Source organism: Carica papaya, chromosome 1 (assembly GCF_054855325.1).
Source record: "Carica papaya isolate Zhongbai chromosome 1, ASM5485532v1, whole genome shotgun sequence".
NCBI lineage: Eukaryota > Viridiplantae > Streptophyta > Magnoliopsida > Brassicales > Caricaceae > Carica > Carica papaya.
Window position 1 is genome coordinate 30,002,937 of NC_142309.1, and position 19,570 is coordinate 30,022,506.

Below are 19,570 nucleotides of genomic sequence, written 5' to 3' on the forward strand. Positions count from 1 at the left end.
GTAACCGCTAAAAGCATATAAAACATTACTTCCGACCCCTACCAACCGAACAAGATTGCAGAGACAAACTGCTTTTTACAGGAATCCAATCTCCAATGGCTGCCTGTCCTTCCTGTTCAAGGCGATCGATTTCCAAATCCTCCTTTCATGGAAGGAAAAGACGTGAATATATTTGTCCCTTTCTTTCTGCCAAAAAACCAAGGCGCTCAATGCCTCGACCATGCGACATCCTGATGTTCTAGCCCTTGAACGGAACTATGAGGAGTAAATCTAACAGTACAGTTAAATAGGAAAGCAGATGAATCGTTAAACTAAAAGGCTATTCAGTCTATCAAAAGCTAACGCTGACTTGACTACTAGTATGATTCAGTTTCAAGGAACCTCAAATTACATTTATCATTCTGAACAGAAGTCTGAAACTAGAGCCTGTCAAACAAATCTGAATTCCAGCTCAATAAAATTAACATCAGAAATATGAGCTTGAGCTGCGAAGGGTGGCCCCTTCTCCTGTTTCACTATACACAATCATCAGGCTTAAAGGACTGTCGTGACAGCCTAAGGCTTCAACCATGGAATATGGTATCGAATGGTTTTCCTGCGCAACCCTTATCCTTCAAGCCATTTGCTAAGGTCCATTTCTTTCTGCAGGTCTAACTTGAAAGAAGAGAGGTTATACTGACAAAGCTGAAGTGGCTATCAAAAGCTAGTTTATGTCATATAGAAATAGTACAACCTAATTCCTTAGCAGCAGAATCAAGAAACTGAATAGGCATTCCAGATGCAACTCGGCTATGTCCTTCCCAAGTTAAGCACTTTTCAATGTCAGCTTGCCAATCAATGGCTTCTATATTAAAATACTGATAAGCTGGATCGTGGATGCCACCTCTTTCCACAGGTTTAGAATAAGATTTTATTGAACCTGTACGCAAAATACCACGAAGAACTGAGATGCTCAATGCTCGAACATGGGCACTTGCATGAGAAAGGCATCGGACAGTAGCTGGTAGGCGACACTGCATGGATTGATCCAATAAAAAATTGCATCAGCCACAGAATTTTTTTCCCTGTTTGCTCCTCTTTCAGTCCACTTGTCATTATGAGGAGGTGCTATGCCATTTATCATTGTTCAATTTTCTAGTTTAATAGCATGTTATTGAGCCTTGTTAATTAAAACCGAAGTGAATGTTTACCTTTAACAAATTTGCTAGGCCATCGGCAATTGCTAACCCGGATTCTCCCCACTCAAGCACTGGCTGAACTGCACTTGCTGTTGCTTCCAGTAGCTGCAAAATTTTTAGGTAGATAAGCATCAACCAAACAGAATTTTTGAGGATAAGCAGGCTACAATATATTGACAGAGTAATCATTAACGAAACACAAAGATGATACAACTGAAAAGGCTAATAGATCATGTGCCTGCAAGAACAGTTTTTTTAAATAGATGGCACCTCTAATTGTGGTATAGTGCAAGCTTCCCCGTCAACAAGCATCCCATCTGTGGCGCGCAGAAGAAGATCTGACGCACTTGCCAAAATTACCAAAGATTCAGGGTTCTCATGATTTCTCATTAGTTCCATGACCAATTTCACGATTCGCTGATTTATTCTCCACATCTTCTGACCTTGATCATCATCTTTGGCAATCCAAGGCTGCAATTCCCTCTCAGCCTAACAAGAAGAAAAGGCCATGAAAGAGATTAAACATATGAAGCAACTGAAATTTTTTCAAAAAATGGCTGCTGATCCGTAGAATTCCTAGGAAACATCTCTACCTGAGCCATAAAATAATGTAACAGCCTATTTTCAAATGAACTCTTCATATATAATTCTTTGATTAAATGACTAGAACGGCAGCATTATGAGCAGCTGTGGATGATAGATCCATGGTGTTACCATAGTAAAATTGCTAACTTCAAGCCAAGTGTCATGAGAATTTCTAATTTGTTTTTGGTTTCAGCTTTTCATATGATTTACAGATACCAGGCAACTAGAACTAGTTTGATTTGTAATTTCGTCTACCCTGGTGAGATCACAATATCTTAAACAAAGGAGTCTATAACATAATCTCTAACATCAATAACGCAAAAAAAAAGATCACTAGATATATTTATGATCTAATAATTTTTGAAGCACAACAACCAGTACTTTTGGATTCTGGGCTCATGATTTTACAATATATTCCTTCTAACTGCAAACCTACTTATCAAAATAATTAATTTTAAAAGTTTAATGCTCACAAAAGCATGGTGTTCCCTTAAGGAATAGAAATTCAGAGAGCCAGTGAAATAAGCTACTCAAATCAGCAGCCAAAAAGAAAAGAGAGAGCAGAGGAAAAGCAACAATTTAATGTAAATCCCCAAGAAATTCAAAAGTCAAAAAAAATTTAGACCTGAAGAATGACTGCTGTAGCTGCCTTTGTTGGCGATGCTGATACAACATTGCATAGTGCATCGACTACCTATGACATCCAAATAACAGTCAGATAAATACATTTCCATCTGCGGGACTTAATAACAGATTAGCCATAGCATAATTATTATGAAGACAGCAATCGACCAGAATCAGAAACTTGAATCAAGGACAAGATATTCATTAATCTGCTGTAAGGATCAACACCATTAAACAAATTATAACCTGCTATCAGCCTTCAACATTTTCTCTCTTTTTCTTGAGGAATATGCCTTTAGAATTTCAACAAGAGGAAGATGTATAAAATATAAGTCAAATTGAACATAACACTACTTCATGAGGCATGTCATATATACCTGTCTCCATCCTTGTTGAGCTGAGGTGCTTTCTGCACACGGTTGTGTATCTGGAGCTGCGATCAGCTTGTGCCATAACAGTGAAACAACAGAAAAACACAACTCTTGTTTCTCTACAAGAACAGATCTTAGAAGTACTTGTGCACTGCAATTAAATCCTATGTGCCTGTCCATTGTGAGGAAATTAGCTAGATCCGAAGCATCCAATGGGAAACTTGCAATACCTTTACCCAAGGTATTTCCAGAGCCTTCATCTGCACATAATCCTCCCTCATGTTTGTGATTAGTTTCTGAGTGCAATGTGTCTTCACGCTGGGAGACAGGATTCTGTCCAGAATCAAAGCAGCTGGTACTCGTCCATCTATCTTGTTTCCTGCCATCATAACCAGTGAGAGAATCCTTCCAAACCGGCGTATGCATTAAGCATGCTTCTAACGGCTCAGCCTTGTTAACAATGGATGCAACAGCTTTGCTGTGGATGTCAATGAGATTATACAATGATGAAGATCTGGAGTAAATTTCATTATCCCACTTGCACCTCATCAAGACAGAAAGAGCATGCATGCAAGCCTTTGAATGTCTAAATAGTTCAGAAACATGAGCAGCTACCATAGCTGCAGCAACTATCTCATTAGAACTGTAACTCCAGGAAGTACCAACAGAAGACGGTTTCAGTGAAAACAGTGCCTCTAAAATTGCTAAAATTCGGTGTGTATGATGAATAGCTGAGTCAATGCTAGTCCCAAGCTCGTTAGAAGACCCATTTCCTTTTGCCGGCCTAGCTAGAGCTTGTACATCCTTACCATTTGGATATTTATTTCCCCTTGAAATCAAAGGATACAACTGAAGTTCACAGGCCAGAGCACAAACAGCAGCAAGAACGTAAGAATCAAATGCTGCTACAGGTCCCTGTTTTTTTGTCTTTCTAGTTCTCCTATCTGCCTGCTTTTCATATACTGCTTGAGATTCCTCGGTGCTGTCATCAGGAAGAGACCTTTCTCCACCTCTTGGTCTCTTGCTCCCATTTGATTGAGCTTCATGGCTAACACATACAGTTAAGACAACAAAAAGTAGCCGTGAAGCAAGTTCTACTGATGCACATGACTCTAGAAAGAGTGAATGAACCATTGTGCGAAGCTCTGCAACAGCAAGGTTTTTAGAGATTGATCCTATGCTAGTGAAAAATCGTGTCTTTCTGGCACTTTCTCTGGAGGGCTCAGGTGGAAATGTTCTCTGAAGAATTGCCTCCACAGTAGCAACAAATATCTTCATGAGACACGCTTCAGATGGACTTCCTCGTGGAAGATATTCCAGGACCTTGAGAAGTGGAATGAACAAGTTCCATGATAATATGGGGGGTTGCAAAGGAGTAGCAACTACGATTTCAGGAAGATCAACTGCTGAAGAACTTAAAGGAATCAACCCATAGGCAGCTTCCCATATTGTGCAAATTCTCCACTCAACCTCAGGTCCATGTGCACAAAGCATTGATGCAATCCCTTGGGCGGTGGCTTCAATAGTTGCTTCAGCCGCAGGTACTTCTATCTGGTGAGAAATTATTGCATTATTAGTTTCAGTTTCTGTAAGATATAGTGTAATTATAGTTCCATTCAAGTAGAAGATATTGTGAATTGCTTTAGCAGTCTGGAGCATAAAACACAAAAAAGTACGAAAAGTTAAAGTTGTACCTGCTTTCTGTAGGATGAAATATAACTACCAAGAGGTTCGTGTTGAATCTCCACTCCCTCAACTTGTCTTAATGGAGGAAAAAGCAAAGCAGGCTGTGATAGTATACGGAAAAGCAAAGCTGCTGCAGCATCAGCAGCTATACCAGTTCTCATTGACATTGCAGTCCCTATTGCACGCAAAAAATGCAAATGCATCCAGTTCCTGGGAAGCTACATCAATGAAGGCAGAGAGCTTGAGACAAATAGAATAATAAAGGTTTAAGAAATTAGCTCATAAGTTTCTTACATCACCACGTTTTACATTGTGCATTAAAAATTGACTGAACACTGAATGCGTTAATCAATCCGATTGAAATTGTCTATAGCATTACTCTGCAAAAACTTGTACAAGACAAATTCCTATCACCAACCCTCGTAATTTCCCATTTCAAGATTACTATTAGACCAAATTTCTATAAGTTCAGGCTACATCTCTAAACCATCACAAATGACCTTTTTATTCTCAATCTCTTCTTGTGGAGGAGGATCTTAGAGATCTTGTCGATATCTTCAGTAACTAGTAATTTTGTACATGACTTGCACCCTTTTGTGCCCTATTAATACATATTTCTTTTCTTTTCAAAAGATTGAGTTGAATCAACTTCATGTTAAAAAAGAGTTCTTTTATTAGTTAGTGCGTCATTAGGATAAATTCTTATATGCAAATTTTCAATCTCTATTTACTAATGACATCAAAGGACTCTGATTATAGTTAATTCATCTTTAAAGTACTTTATATTAGATATTACTATTTTTAACTGTACAAAATAATTTTTAGAATTTCTTAATATTTATAAATTTAAGAATGTGAATTAAATAATAAAATATAAAAATTATTAAAATATAACGTGTGGATTACTTTTTCCTCAAATTTTGATAGCAAATCCACGCATGTCATAGCTAATTTATTTTATGTTATTATTTTCAGATAACTAGTTTTGATTCATATTTGTTAAATTTATTTTAATTAGTCATGAAACATAAATTCATATTTAAAAAAAAATATTTTCGCTATATCACTAAATCAATTTAATTGTATCACACATACAGATTTTGACAGTACTTCACAATTTAAAAGAATTTATGAAATATTTGTAAAATTAAGAAACTATAAAGTTATTTTGTAAAATACCAAAAATCACAATTGCAACCACAGATTTCTAAAATATCAAAAATCACAGGTTTCTGCTGACACAAACGCCATTATTGTGCAGGTCCTGCCAGCAATAAATGCTGGCTGCAGATCACTTTTTTTTGGTACCGATCTGCAGTCAACTCATTTTATTTTTGGAATTTCATATCAGCCATTTGTGTCAATATGGTCTGACATTGTAATTTTTGATAACTTGCATAATATATTAGAATCATGCATACTTTGGTAAATACATTTTTAGTAATTAACTTTTTCATTCTCCATGTTTAGTTGATTAACTCCAGAAGAATTTTTCTTGAAGTAAATGTTATATCCAAAGAAAAAACTGAAAGTCATGCATAATATATAGCCTCCGAAAGCTGTGAGTATAATATATCAAGTTTAGAATAACCACTGCATAGAATAAAATCATATATAGCATTGTAAATTTTTCACTTACTCTTATACCAGATGCATAATCTTCAGCAGCCCGAAGAAGTTCCACAAGTTGCACAGCAGCATCAAGTGCATCTGGAGCCCACGATGGTGGTGCTTCTAGAAGTCCAAGAAGAAGTCTCTGAGTGGCACTAGGAGTTGCAATGGCATAATATCTGATTTGGGGCAAAGAAAAACAGAAATGAAAGACAACAAACTTTTAAGAAATAAAAACCGCAATTCGCATGAGTCCTAAGATAAAACTAAATCAAGAATTGCTTACATACAAGGTGCTTGCATCTTTTACCTGATAGGTCAGCCAAGGATGAGGTTGTTCATTTTTTTTCTTAGAAGCTACTTAGCTAGAAGAAGTTTTCATCATTGTCTACCTCCATTAGGTACTTTAAAACAAATACTTAGTTGGAAAGACAGTCTAGTGAACATAAACTCACACATGAAAAAAGTATAATAAGTGTACGCAATCACAATTTTCCAGAAGCATCTACAGACATAGAATCCTATACTATGCCAAAATCTGACTTCGATCAGTTTTCCAGACTACAGCACAAATAGTATAAAAAAAATAGGCATGTAAAATCTTGAAGATTCAGAAATTACCGATGAAACAATCGTGCATACGGTTCAAGAGCTGGTAGCCCAGCAACAAGATGCTCATCCAAAGCTGTTGTTGGAGGAGGAAGAAGCAGAGCAGGGACAGCTACCGCTGTCAAAGTGGCAGTCTCGTAGCGAGCAACTTCATCATCACATACACTCAGTATAACACCAGCACCATTAGCAACAGCCCACCTTGGAGTTGATGGCATGAGCTGAGGATGCTTTCCAGATCCACGAGAAGAAGCTAAAAGAAGATTAGTCAATTTATGAGTCTTAAGAATCTTTTATAGACCAAAATAAGTTGCAAATGTTGAATACACATACTATTATTATCAACTACATATTCATAAATATTGAAAAAAAGAATATGTTTCTCATTTCAGAGACTTCCATCTATTGTTTAACATTTATTGAGAAGGAAGATACAGGTATGTCTAGTTTGTAATTACTCTTCTAGCTTTTGTCTTTGCACTTTTCCAGCAATAATTCTCGTCGCTAAAATGTTATGTGTTTGATTGTCATTCAAATTGAACATTCAAATTGCTGTTACTAACGTGAAAAACAATACAAGCAGCCAGCTCTGTGAATATAAATAATCTAAGCAATTTTCACATCTTATTATCACAAAAGCCATTTTGGTAAACTGGGGATTAGCAGATATCAAGAAAGTAATTTAATCAACAAAAAATGAGGAGAATACATCTCGAATTAATGCCTGTTTCCATTCCAAGGAACACGAAGATTTCTAGTCACTGAGGAAAAGAAAAAAAAAAGGAATACTAAGACTGCTAGATTAGAATATTTTACTTTCTTGCTATGGGCAACAGCTAATCAGACAAAGTGTAGATTTTTTAACAGTAAACTGAGGTAATCCAAGTCTTCATCCATGCACACCATTTTTCTCCAAAACCCAATTTATCCATCATATATAACACAAAATCCCAACCCTCATCGTCATACGTCTTTTCTATATCTTGCTTGCATAGTACCCCAGGAATCCACTCCTTCAAATGATTTTCTATCACCTTGTTTGCAATTAGCATAGCATCTAATGTTTGTCTTTGAAGAAATGTGTTTTGACACTCGCCCACCACTCTACCCACCACTCCTAGCCAGTCACCTTGCGAGAACCTTTGCAATAATCTGATACACGCTGCTCATTAAGCTAATTGGTCTTAAATCTTTAATGTTAAAGGCCTCTGCAATCTATGAAATAAACACCAAAAGAGGGAAATTTAAGCTCTTTACAAAAAAAGACCTATTTCATGGAATTCCTCAAATAAAGCAATGAGATCACCTTTTATGATCCTGTAGTCCTGTTAAAAACAACCAATGTTGAAACCATCCAACCCTAAGGCTTTATCCCCCAGCAACTTATAAGCCTTTCATGACTCCTCCTTAGAAAAAGCTTGCTCTACATACAATTGTTCCTGATCACCTATCTTGTTAAAATACAAAAAATAAGAAGTGGCCCTCTATGGAGCATCTTCGGTGTAAAGATCTTTATAATAGGATTTGACTTCTTCACTTAAAATTCATAGAGACCCCTTTTTATGAAACTGTAATTCTATTGAAAACAACTCATGCTGAAACCATCCAACCCCAAGGCTTTATCCTTTTACAACTTATAAGCCTTTCACGAATCTCCTCCCTAGAAAAAGTTTGCTCTAGATATAACCGATCCTGATCACCTACCTTGTTAAAGAGCAAACCCATAAAAAGTGGGTCTCTATGGAGCATCTTCGATGCAAAGATTTTCATAATAGGATTTGATTTTTTTGCTTAAAATTCATTACCCTTTATTGCTTGACTATTAACCTCCAATTCCACCACATGGTTACATTTTTTTATGATGGTTTGCTAAACTGTGAAAGAATTTAGTATTTCTACCCCATTCCTTTATCCACTTGACTCCAAATTATTATCTCCATGCGATTTCTCCATGAAGCATGTTTGCTAATTCAAGCAAAATTCTCTCTCTTTCTTCTACATTCCCCAATTAGACCTCCTTCCCCTTCCGGACAATCTAACCTTTCTAACTCACTAAAAAGTGAATCTCTTTTTTGAACCTCCAGTCAAAATTCCTCCTTATTCCATTGTTTGGGTTTGTCTTCGGTCATTGCTAGTTTCCTGGCTACCATATAGCCAGCAAAGCCTTCCACCTCCATCTCTTCCCACCACTTCTTGATTTTATCACAGGACCTTCGTACTTTGAGTCAATTGTTTCCAAATCTGAATGGGCACGAACCCCATCTAATACAATCGGAATCCAAACAAATAGAAAAATATTCTAAAGTCGGGCATCGCAAGAGCTTTTGTACTAACCTCCGTATTTGAATTTGGAAAGATGTTGAAACAATGAATATGTTAATTCTAGAAAAGGTGGATCTCTCCCTGGGAGTCGACCAAGTTCATCCACCTCCAGAAAGAGGATTATCCATAAGATTCAACCTGTCCGTAATGGCTTGAAATTCCTCAGCATATCTGTTATAGAAATTCTCCCCCAACCATTCCTATCCATTTAGGGTCATGTTTGGACTCTGCTCCAATCATCCATGGAAAGTTCCATCATCTCTTGCACTCCTCTGTATCTCCCCATAACCTCTCCCTTTCTATCTCACCATTACCATACACACCTGTGAAAATCCAGCTCGATTCTTGAAAGCAAATGACGTCCAGTTTTCATCTGGCCATGCAGCTTTTAACAATCATCTTCTTGTCCTGTTATTTAAACTTCTCACATTCCATGAAATGATTTTTCTTGACATAATAATCAATCTGTAGTCCCTTTTTCTTGCCCTTCCTTATAGTTCTATCATAATTGATGGGTGATTGTAATCTTCTCCTCCTTATCCCCACGTCCACATCATTCTTGCTCTTTATTGTTGATTTTCTAATTTTTAGACTCTTCCCACCCCTTCTATAAATATTTTCTTAAATCTTTGTTCTTCAAACCCACATAAATGGACATCCAACAAACAATTAACTTAATATTATTAAGGACCTATTCGTTGTATTCATCGTTATCACAGTTCATCTCCTCTTCTCTCTCCATTATTGACACCATCTAAACATCCCTGCTACTCTCACCTTCCCCTTGTCTCTGTGAATTCTTCTCTGACATAGAAAAATAGTAGTTCTTGAGAAATCGGCTCTCCTTTTCACTCAGAACTCATCATCCTGCCCTACCCACGACTTCTGCTCCTCTTCGAACATTGTGTCATCTATTTGTTCCAAACAACCTACTAGAAAGGATGATTGCATTTCTTGGGCCCTATGCCAGCTGTTTCCTCGTTGAAACCTAAAGCCAAAGCATTAACCTTCTGAGTGTTCACCTTGAACATCGTACCTACGATTTTCTTTTCCTATCAAAACCTAGTAAATCTCTTCGTGGGCCCCTTCTCTACACCTTGACCCAGAAACTAGTTGGGCTTAAATAGAGGAAGGCCCCCTACTTGGCCCACATTCGCAAGATGGGTCAAATAATAGCCTTTTGAGATTCAATTTTTGCCAGACCTGGCTCTGTTTCAGATCTCTTCTTCTCCACCTGACTCAACAACTTTCTTGCCTCTTTCACCACCTCCAGAAAATGGCTTCTTGAGCTGCTTCTCTAGGAGCACAAAGAACAAAATCTTGCAATTAGGGCATATGATGCTGCAAATCATCCTCCTGGAACTTATTGTGATTGAGACTCTTTTATAGATGTCATTGTTCAAGTCAACCCCGGTTTCCACGATGAAATGAAAGTTCTCCCTATTAGCTCACTTAAGCTCACTATCATTCTCCATCATCCGCCTACTTGAGGATCCTTGCGAAATGTATATCCTTTTCCCCTTCTCTCTTCTCTGTCAACACTAAAGACTTGCCCCATTCATTATCACCTGAAGGCACCAGAATGTCTGCCACCTGCTCCCCGTTATCCTCACATGAACCATTACCTTTCTCCCAGTATAAATCATGAAGAATTCCAAGCAAGCAATTCACCTCCTCTATTAGTAGATAATCAAGATCTGAAGCCCCTCCCATTTTCACTCAATTTGAGACCCTCGACTCCCTATCCGACAAAGTTACACGTCTTAAAAATGTTGCTAAACAAAGATTATAGGGCACGTGTTTTTCACATAAATACCAAATGCTTTCAAACTTCATCTCATAGACAAAGAACATGACAAAATTTTCCAAGACTAAAAATTGAAACTTGAAATAAAAGGTAATAAATTCAAATTAAAGTACAGAACAGTAACTTGATGAAAAACAAACGATAGGTACTGGGTTTCTAAAGAAATTTTAGCTAACCAGTTGTTGGTGGCTTGAGCTCTCCAGCAGCATATTTGCCCATAACGCCACTGCACCTGTTAATACATATCAATTTACATTTTTCAGCAAAAAGAAAATATTGGGGCCAAATTATTCCATCTTAATCTACATGGCAAAATTCTCTGATCATTAAATCCTTAATGAGTTCTTTTCTATACAACAAACATTGCATATGAAATGGTGCCTCATCTCCGCATGTATAAGTTGTGTGTTTGCATAAATCTAGATGCCATTTTATCATAGAGAAAGAGATAATATTAACAGGAACAGAAAAAATTCAAAGAAAATGGAGGATTAGTTATCCTCTCATATAAGAAAAAAAAAAAGAAATGAAAATGACCAACTATTCTTGCGAAAGAATAGCTAGCCAACCTCTAAGCAACATAAACAAAGAAATATTTTTCAGATAGCCAAGTGCCTTAACTCACAAAAATGCCAAGAAAAGCATCTTATACCAAAGAACCAAAAAGGGGGAAGCATGATCCCTGAAAATTTGCGCATTTCTCTCCAATTAAATTACCCACGGCTCAGCAAAAAAAAGCCCCTTGCAATAGAACTTAGTTATGCTTCTCCAATCTGGCGCCCAGAAGAGCAACTGAGAGGAAACCCTCAAAGATCTCTAAGGAAAACCAAGAGATACCAAAGATAGCAAACACTCGAAACTAGATTCTCCAAGCCATCTCACAATGCAAAAAAAGGATGATCATAAAGGTCTCCCTAGCTCAACATCAATCAACTCCAATAATAAGTTATTTATTCATTATAATGTGGCTTGAAAGCTTATGCCTAGCCTTGACATCTTCGGTGTGAGTAAAGTTCATCCCCCTTCCTTAGAAGTATGTTCGGAAGGCAAAATAATGAAAGGGGGAGGACGTGTGTGCGCGGCTGAGCCTTGTCTATTGGTGTGCACAGCAACAGGTGGCAGCGGCTGTAGGTGACAACAGCTGTAGGTTGGTCACCAGACTATTGTGGCAGAGGTTGAGGCAATTGGATTGGCTGAGTTAGACGTGCATGGAGGAATTTATTAATCTCATCCCGCTAACTATTATTTAGGATCTGTGGAAAGAGAAAAATAGGAGGGTTTTCGATGGGAAGGAGAGGGATACTGCAAAAATTAAGGATCATTGGCTTCATTATTTGGCATTGATTTTTTTGGGGCACGACATGTATAGGGAGGAGGATATTGAACATGTCATAGATAGAATTACTGAACTATAAATAATTTTGTACACGGGTTCCACTCCCTTGGTGCTCTTGCAATACTGCTGTTTATACTTTTCATTTTTGAAAAAAAGATTAAAGTGTCTCATGATTTGAATTGCAAAGTCTCATTTTTCTTTATTTTATAGTGAAACATTTACACTATGCTGGATGTGCATTTGCTAACTATAAATGCGTGACATTTCATAAATGCGTGACATTTCATATAAGTAATAAAAAGAGCACTATACTCTATCAACTACCGATGGAAGAAGCAAGAAGAACAAGAAACTTGGAGGGGGATTCCAGCTTTCCTATAAATGATTGAAAACATCCTTTCATGGAAGTTGTAATTAAGGTATGTTGAAGCAGATGGAAGTCGGTGATTGCCTGCTTCCAGGAGACTAAGATTGAGATTGCTGATGATAGGTTTATCAAAAGTCTCGGGCGAATTGATGATGTGAGCTAGCAGCTTCTCCTAGCCAGAGGCACCACTGGGGGCATTCTGTTGATGTGGAATAAGGAAAAGCTTGTTTGCAAAGATACATTAATTAGAGAGATTACCTCCTCTTGCCTTTTTTTCCAATAGAACGAGGGGGAATGATTGATTTTTCTCAGGTATATACTGTAAGGGGAATGTTGAGGAGTGCTCTTCTCTTTGGTTGGAGCTGTCTAAATGTCAAAACAAGTGAGGGAACCAGGGTGTGGTTGGGGGCGATTTCAATATGATTCTGAGGTGAAGTGAAAAGTCTGGTGATAACTTTTCTACTGTGTGCGCTCAGGAGTTCAGGGATGAAATTGAACATTTGAATCTGACGGATTTGTCTCTCAAGGGAGGTACCTGGACATGGAGTAATCATAGAGACAACCCGTCCTTTTTCCAGAATTGAAAGTTTCCTGGTGGCTCCTGACATTCTTTCAATTGCTCGGACCTGATTCAAAAGGTACCATCCTGACCAATATCTGATCATTTTCCTTTTTTTTTTTCTAATGGCATCAAATGGGGCCCAATCTCCTTCCGGTTTGATAACAAATGATTGAAAATTAATAACTTCAAGAAATTTGTTCAAAATATGTGGACTAGTATCAGGGTGTAAAGCACTGGTAGTTACAGAATCGTTGTCAAATTCAAGAACCTCGAATCCGAAATCAAAAGGTGGTCTAAGGAGATTGGGCTTAAGGAAAAGTGAATCACCAGTGATATCATGCCGGAGATCACTGATCTTGACAACCGGGAGGGGGTGATGGATCTCACTGTGGAGAAGAGGGAGAGAAGTACCTTGAAAATTGATTTGGCAAACAGGTTTCACCTTGAAGTGGTTTTGTGGAAACAAAAGTTGAGAGAAAAGTTGCCTAAAGGAAATAAAAACACAGTTTTTTTACTGTCTTGCCAATGATCGAAGGAGGAATAATTATGTTCAGGATCTCATGATTGATGGTAATTGTATCACTGGTAATTCAGCTATGAGAGAGGGCGCGAAAGACTTCTATCAAAAGTTGTGCAAGGAAGAATTTTTTCTACACCGAAGTCTTGATAATCTTCATTTTAGGGTACTTGAGGCAGACAGCAGTAGTCAGCTTGAAGCCCCCTTCACTGAAGAAGAGATCCTTATTGGGCTCCGGAATTGCTGTGGTGACAAAGGCCCTGGACTCGACGGCTTTAATCTTAAGTTTTTGCAGGTGTTTTAGACTCTAATTAAGGATGATATCATTGATATACTACGGGAATTTTATAGTTCTACTCAGTTCATCAAGTCATTGAATGCTACCTTTATACCTCTTATACCAAAAGATGAGGGGTAAAAAACATTAGCAACTTCTGACCGATTAGTCTCATGAACATCCTGTATAAACTTATTTCTAAGATTCTGGCCAGAAGATTGTCAAATGTACTGCATCAGGTCATCAGCGAGTCTCAGCATGCTTTCGTGAATGGTAGGCAGATCTTTAAAACTTTCATGTCCACCAATGAGATGGTTGATGAGCTAGTATTTAATATTAGACCTTGGGTACTTTGCAAATTGAATATGGAAAGAACATTTGATCATGTCTGCTGGAAATTCGTTGACTGTATGCAGGTTTGGTTTCAGGCTGAAATGGAGAAAATGGATCAAAACGTGTATTTCCACAACCAGTTTTGCAGTTATAATGAATGGTGGGCCCTCTTCTTTTTTCCATGCTTTTAGGGGCCTTAAACAAGCCGACCCATTATCACCATTATTATTTACAATTGTCATGGAGGCCTTAAACAAACTCCTAGAAAGGGCTAGAGACTTGAAATTGGTGGAAGGTATCATCTTGGATAATAACAGAGACAGCATTGAAGTCACCCACCTTTTCTTCGTTGATGACTCATTAATCTTTTGTAAAACCAGATGTCGAAACTCTTCTCAACTTGAGATGTGTCCTCCTTTACTTCCAGGCTGTTTCTGTACTTAAAATTAACCTCGGTAAATCTGAATTAGTGGGCATTGAGACTGACAGCAATGGGAGTCACCTGGCTAACGTTTTAGGTTATATTGAGAAGCAACTCTCAATAAAATATCTTGGTTTTCCGCTGGGAGTTAAATTCAAATACAGAAATTGGTAGGATCCAGTGATTAATCTAGTTGATAAAATGTTGAATACAGGCAGTGGAAGGAACACCACACATGGGAAGTGATAGACCTACCTAAAGGAACAGATCTGTGGGATGTAAACTGGTGTTCACTATAAAGTACAAAGTTGATGGTACAATAGAGAGACAGAAAACAAGACTGATGATGGCCAAGGGGTATACTCTGAACTATGGAATAAACTATCAGGACACTTCTGCACATGTTGCCAAGATGAATGCAGCCTGAGTTCAATTGCTTTGAGCTGCCAACTGTAATTGGTAACTACAATAGTTTGAGTGAATAATATCTTCCTACATAGAGACCTCCACGAGGAAATTTAAATAAAAATTCTGCCAAGATTCACAAAAAATGTAGGAGGAAATAAAGTTTGTAGATTAAGAAAGGTTCTTTACAGACTGAAATAGTCACCAAGGGCATGATTAATAAGGTAGCTTTACTAGTAAGTCTTTGTTTCCCTTCCTAATCCACATCTACCGGATGTTGTTTCAGGAAACTTATTATGGAAGATGTACATTCCCTCTTAGGCGAAAATATTTGCTTTGACTGCAGTTCTTATTGGCCCAATACCCATTATTCACTTTGTATTCACAAGCCAAACTTTGCTCTTCCCGAAGTGTTTGTTAATTGTTTTCCTTACATTAAAACTCACAGCCATCTTTTCCTGCAGTGTGATGTCACTTAGAGGCAGTAGACTCAGTTATTTGATACTATTTGACACTTTGGGGTGTGTTTGGTTACTGCCTTTGACATTGTAACCCTTATTTTCCTCTTCTCTTCATGGGGTTGATAAGAGGAAAGAGATTAGATTGTTGGGTTATAAGTATTGTAACTGAGAGAAGTACTAGGAGTTTCATGGATCCACTGTCCTCTTTTTCTACTCTTTTTGGGACAATATGCTGTTTTCCCAGCCGCTTTCTCTTTTTCGTTTTTTTTGGTAGTTTCTTCTGCTGGACAACAGTCTCCCATGATGTATTCCTTTTCTCTCTCTATCTAATAATGCGTATTTTTCCATATAAAAAAGATATACAAACATATCTATCATAAGTAATCAATACATTCAACGTATTGTTGAAACCAAGAAGATGCTTCGCACAATAAGGCAAGGAAAGGAAATAAATGATGAACAACAATGTGAAGTTTCTATGTTCTCAAGTTCTACCACATATGATCAGCACATTAGCCCTGAAATACAGTTTCTAGACTGAAAAAGATTTTCCATTTCAACTATGTTTTTTTTTTCTTCCCTGAGACTTTGAGATGAAAGATAATTTATAATTTCCATAGAAGTAGTGTAAGAAAATCTGGAATTAGTGTCAGAAATATCTAACTCCCCAATCTCCCAGAGTCCCAATGGCAACTTCAATTCAGACTGTTTCAACCATGTAATAGCATTTAGGAATGCATCTTAAGGCCAAACAGATTGTGGAATATGCTGATATCAACCAGTCTCAACTGTTTGTCAACCTTCAACATGAATCCTTAAATGGTTTCAAATTCTGTGGCAGGCAATGCTTTGCATTGTCAGCAAGAAGGTTGAAATCAGAAACACATGTTCAAGAGCAGCCACTTTGTGCTAAAAATCAATGTGATTCAGGTTCCACCAATAAAATTTTTAGCACAAAGTGGCTGCTCTTGAAACTAGACCTATTTTCTCGAGCTGGTCAGCCCGATACATTTATCACTTCACCAAGTTCTCAATTTTTAACCTACCAAGTACGGGTAATGGTAATAGATAAATATATATATACTCAGGTTTCTTTATCTTCATCCGTTGGATGGGCTCAGATCACTATGTGACAACAAACCAGCACTACAATGTTGATAACACAAGCAAAAACAAGAAGATCAAGTGTTAAGAATTAATGCACTCACCATCTGAAGTAGTCACTTCTGATAGCTAGAGGTGCAGCAAGCAAAATATCAGTGATCCATGGAGATAAGGGCCTTAAAGGCTTCCTCTCCGGTTGTGCAAAAGGTACATTGCTAGATTCCATTTCTGTGGAAACTCTTTTAGCTCTATCAGTTTGAGTGCTTTGTTGCTCCACCTTATATATCGGACGATTGTAATGAGTCAAAATCCGAAGAATCTCTCCGCATGCCAGAGCCCACTGCTCAGAATACTCATTCTGTAAAAGTTGATATGCCTAAGCACATGTCACAAAGTTTCTCTTCAAGCTTAAACACATACATTTTTCTGTACTGAAGTATATAATAGAATCCTTCAAGATTATAATAGCATGAAGGACAAGAAGATCTTATAAGATTCAAGAGTGAAAGAAATCAAATCAAACAAATAAAAAAAAAAAAAGAAGAATCCTGAATATAAAATGAAAAATGAACAGAATTCAGAAAATATACCTCACTACTTGGGCAGACCAAGGAAATAAAAGAAGCAAAGGGCGGACAACTCCGATCATACACCAGTGTGCCATCAATAATGCATGAAATAATTGGAAGAACAACAGCATGCCCATGCTCCGGATGATGGAGAACAAACATTGCTGATTATAAACACATAAAGTTATATAAATATGAGATACACTTGGGATTTAACGATTTAGAGATAACATTTAGTGACCTAAACTACCATGAAAAGGGGTCAATACCCAGAACATCATCAAAGAGGCGCTGTTCTTTTGATGGATAGCGGTTACGAATCAGCTGTGACAAGAATATATATCAGAACAACAGTTTTAAAGAAATGTAAATGTAGCTATTGCTGTTTTAAAATACAAATTGCCTGGGCATATTTGTGCTAAGTTAAGCACATACCTCGGCAATATCCTCAGGAAATTGTTCAGATGTGAATTGGCCGAAGAATTCAACATAAGCAGCAGTTTGAGCCTACGCAAGCCAATAAAACATAAAAGGAAAATGTATACCTACCATCAATAATTAGAAAAAAAATATCTATATAGGATGGAAAACCAACAACCATACAGAAAATCAGAATAACTGAGATAATATAACAAGCAGGTACTCTAAACTAACCATTTTCTTTTAATTTTCTTTTAGATATAAAAGAAACAGAGAATCAAAATTCATTATACTTCTTCATAATACCACTTTTTTTATTCTGCACAAATACATCTATTAAAAATTAAATTTCGATACTAGCAGCTTTGGGGAAAAAAAACCAATAGGAAGACAATTTGAAATTTTGGTTCTTACTTTCAGTCTGATTCAAATGATTAATATCCAGAACACAAAGACTATTACCCCCTCACTTATCAGGGGGAAAAAAAATAGAATCCCCTTCCTAACATAGAGTTTTCACTAAGTTAGCTTCAGGCTTGTTTATATAGCAATATTCACATCAAGACCTTCCATCACTCGCCTGTCTTTTGGCTACTTAAACTCAGCCACGAAATTATTTGAGTAATATGATTATAGGTTTCCACTTTTGACTTCCATCACTACATGTCTTTTCACGACTTAAACCCAACAAAGACTCAATTTCCGTGCATCCCTTTTGGGTATATAGAAAACACATCCAATTTCAACCATATATATTAGCAGCTTGAATTTAGAGTCAACCCAAACAAAAATGGAAATGAATTAAAAACAATCAAAAAGAGAAATAAAGCTTACCTTTCTTTGTTCTGGGTCTTGTGGGGGACGCCAAAACAATGAAGAGAACCGGAGTCCATCAAACCACCTCGCTGATGAACTCGCCATTTAAAAGCCAAAATTGGAAAAAGAAAATCCTCCGAAAATACCCTTTCAGAACAACAAACACATACGCAACCAAAAAATCTGCAGGTTCCCTCCTTTCCTGACAGCTACCGATCAAGAATCAGTATATCGTAATTCAACATCCCCAGGCAGACTTCGTCAGGTTACTCAGATTACCAACCAAAAATCGTAATTAGGTTTGAATTCCCTCAGAAGAACTTGCTAGCAAACTACCAACTTTTCTGCCTCCTTCATGTAGAGAAATACAAAGGGTGCTAACTTTCCAGCTTCCCTGCCTAGAATCTGACAACCTAGACGTATGGTGCTTGCACAGAAAGTGATTTTGATCTTTAATTTTCTGCAAAAAGAAAAGGTGAGACGCAATCAACTATTAGGTAGAAAAAACCAAGGAGGCATCGATAAATTTTCAGAAATTAATTTCAAAAATAATGAAAATTTTCTCAAAAGAAAAACAGTCCATATGAGACTGAAAAAGTTAAACAAATTAATCACCTTCTCCAAAACCCAAGAACCAAAGAACAAATCCTCTAAGAAATGTCAACTAAACTCCCCCTCCCAACCCAAGAAAAAAGAAAAACAAGAAAGAAAAAACAAGAAACTAAACCAAAACAATAACTCGGAAAAAACAAGAAACTAAACCAGAACAAAACTCATACACCATCAAATTTAGCATAGTTGAGCTTCAAATCTAGAAGTGGGGAAAAAGAAAATCAAAACTCCATTATCAACAAAAACATTAAACCTTCAAATAAAGAAAATGACAGAATTAAACCCATAAAGAACAACTGATCAAGTACCTCCTATATCTCTGCTGCTAAGAAAATACTTTTAGCAGATTTACTCTGGATATTTCATAGTTGGTTTGAAATCCATAGCCCAAATGCTTCCTTTATTAAAAAAAAAAAAAATTAATAAAAATAAAAACAATGAAATTTCTTTTCAATAATTTTTGTAAGCTAAGAATTTTTTTAAGTGGCTGGCTGTAGTTTTAAAGAGGGAGAGGATCTTTTTTTCTGAGAAGAAGAGAGAGCAGATCTTTAGATGGCCTGTTCGCAGAGATAGCCGC

The 19,570-nt window shown here is 37.1% G+C and overlaps 1 protein-coding gene across 3 annotated transcripts; it reads right to left on the minus strand.

The window, feature by feature from the left end:
* Window positions 1-329: 329 nt before the first annotated feature.
* Window positions 330-19,516, minus strand: GI (gigantea protein (GI)). 3 transcript variants are annotated; one of them, XM_088210454.1, is made up of 15 exons: window positions 19,302-19,516; window positions 18,400-18,841; window positions 17,581-17,652; window positions 17,415-17,469; window positions 17,167-17,309; window positions 16,681-16,934; window positions 10,970-11,025; window positions 6,677-6,917; window positions 6,084-6,234; window positions 4,453-4,662; window positions 2,765-4,309; window positions 2,389-2,457; window positions 1,449-1,667; window positions 1,191-1,283; window positions 330-1,013 (listed from the first exon to the last, which is right to left on the minus strand). In XM_088210454.1, exons 2-15 carry the CDS (start codon window positions 18,484-18,486, stop codon window positions 714-716), a joined length of 3,495 nt encoding a protein of 1,164 aa, XP_088066580.1. In that variant the 5' UTR covers window positions 18,487-18,841; window positions 19,302-19,516; the 3' UTR covers window positions 330-713. The 3 variants fall into 3 exon arrangements, with proteins under 3 accessions (XP_088066580.1, XP_088066579.1, XP_088066581.1); XM_088210453.1 differs by having other exon boundaries at window positions 16,681-16,952; XM_088210455.1 differs by lacking the exon at window positions 19,302-19,516 and having other exon boundaries at window positions 16,681-16,952; window positions 17,396-17,469; window positions 18,400-18,469.
* Window positions 19,517-19,570: the final 54 nt, after the last annotated feature.

Coding starts and splice junctions, on each gene's coding strand:
- GI (XM_088210453.1), bottom strand. CDS start 18,486: ATGGCGAGTTCATCAGCGAGGTGGTTTGATGGACTCCGGTTCTCTTCA. Junction 17,470..17,580: donor TTCCTGAGGATATTGCCGAG/GTATGTGCTTAA, acceptor TTCTTGTCACAG/CTGATTCGTAACCGCTATCC. Junction 1,668..2,388: donor CTACAGCAGTCATTCTTCAG/GTCTAAATTTTT, acceptor TCTTCTTGTTAG/GCTGAGAGGGAATTGCAGCC.